General features: G+C 30.0%; 1 protein-coding gene across 1 annotated transcript in view; it reads right to left on the reverse strand.

Moving 5' to 3' along the window:
* Positions 1-710: 710 nt before the first annotated feature.
* The window catches only part of LOC107091862 (C-C motif chemokine 20-like), a 13,274-nt gene continuing 12,172 nt past the window's right edge, over positions 711-1,812 (reverse strand). The window contains exons 3-4 of the mRNA XM_015386039.1: positions 1,138-1,215; positions 711-968 (exon numbers count right to left, since the gene is read on the reverse strand). Of these exons, the coding sequence (XP_015241525.1) occupies positions 938-968; positions 1,138-1,215 (109 nt within the window). The 3' untranslated portion in view covers positions 711-937. The remainder of the gene's footprint in view (positions 969-1,137; positions 1,216-1,812) is intronic.

Consider the following 1,812-nt stretch of genomic DNA (forward strand, 5'->3'; position numbering starts at 1 on the left):
TCCCCCATTGAGAACTGATGTGTTTTCAAAGTGTTCCATTAATTTTTTTGAGCAGTGCATTTTAGAGAGGGAAATGATAAACGTAACACTGTTTGAGCTGTCAATTTATTAAGTTTACATGATTCTGAAAGACTTAATGAGTAGTACAAAATCACATGAATCAGTAAAACTTACCAAAGTAAATTGCCACAGTTTGATACTATGGGGAATGAAACAAAACAACAGCATCAAACCCCTTAAAAACATATTTTATATGCTTGATATATGATTCATATATTTAGAAAGTTAATCAATGATTTATTGCAAGCATTAAAATGAACATAAAGAAAAATATTTAAGACATGCATGACGTAATATGTCCCAAGGTATGAAAAAACTAAAATGGGACAATAGCTAAACGTAACAAAGCTTATAGAAGTACAAAGCAATACAGCCATATTTAATAAAGTAAAATAAAAGTTAGGATCAGGCTCATCCTCAGAATGAACAATACACTTTGAAAATAATCTTTTGTCATAATAACCTTATTCTCAAAAATTTTTAACACAGTTTTTAGAAGACCAACATGTTTTTTATAATTAACTCTTATTTATTTTTTAAACATATTTTCTTAGTCTCGCAGAGAAATAGATAATAATGAAAAGTTTTCAGTGAGTTTAACCATTGGTCTGTGTTTAATTTTTTTTTATAACTCATTTCACCCAGTGAAATGAGTTATAGCTAAAATAATTATTTTTGATGTTTTAGTTCATCATAACAAAATTTCACTAATGCCTTTAAATGAGATATTATTCTCAAAGATTTGATTGCAGAAGATCAAAATATCTTAATTCCATTGCTGCAAATTTTTACTTTATAAAAAAACTTTCTTTTTTCTTTTTATTTGTCATTTTAAAAGATCCTCTTCCTCCATGCATGGGAAAGTTTTCAGGTTTTCTCAGTTTTTTACCTGCTTTTCCAATGGCTTTCTGTTTTGAGGAAAAAAGAAAAACAAAAAACAAAACAAACAAAAAAAAAAATATTTAGCATTTATATATGCAACATTTTTCCAAAGATTAAACCAATTATGCATGAGCATTTAGGTACTCTGGAGCTAAACTCATATAAGATGCTACAAACAAAAAATAATTATTTTACCTCAGTCTTTTAAGAGTGTCCTTCACCCACTCATCCTTTGGATTTGCACAGATTTCATGGTTACTGGTGGTGTAGAAACTATGATAGACACATTTTAACATGAGATACTGTTGACTTTATTATACATGCGTAATCCATTGAGTTAACAAAAACTTTTATAAACAAAGTTATGAACAATAAATTAGTGACAGTAACTAATAAACAAAGGACTTTAGGGTAACAGACTGGAAGCAGAATTTCCTAAAACTATTTGTTTATCTATCTATTTATTACATTTTTTATTTAACCACTTTTTAGAATTAAACCATGATTTTCATTGATTGTAGTCATGTCACACCTAATCTAAAGCTATATTTACCAGAAAATGAATACAGGCACACAGTGTAACGGTTAATGGAGTAGACTCTTACATGATGGCATTGATGTGGCAGTTTTCCAGATTACTTTGCATCCTGTAGCCTCGAATGTGATGGAAATGGACCACTTTATTACTATAACTTGTACAGCAGTGTTTACTGAAGCGAATACCTACAAAGCAAAAGGTCACACACAAAGCATGTGGTCTGTATTTCAGTCTGAATTTCAGCTAAATCTGATGGTAGAAACTTTCCAGCAGACTCAGCTGGGCTCAGTACCCTAACTATGATGAAAAATGGGATGATGAAAACCATGATG

The sequence above is a fragment of the Cyprinodon variegatus genome, unplaced genomic scaffold (genome assembly GCF_000732505.1).
Source record: "Cyprinodon variegatus isolate N-32 unplaced genomic scaffold, C_variegatus-1.0 Scaffold355, whole genome shotgun sequence".
NCBI classification, from domain to species: Eukaryota; Metazoa; Chordata; class Actinopteri; order Cyprinodontiformes; family Cyprinodontidae; genus Cyprinodon; species Cyprinodon variegatus.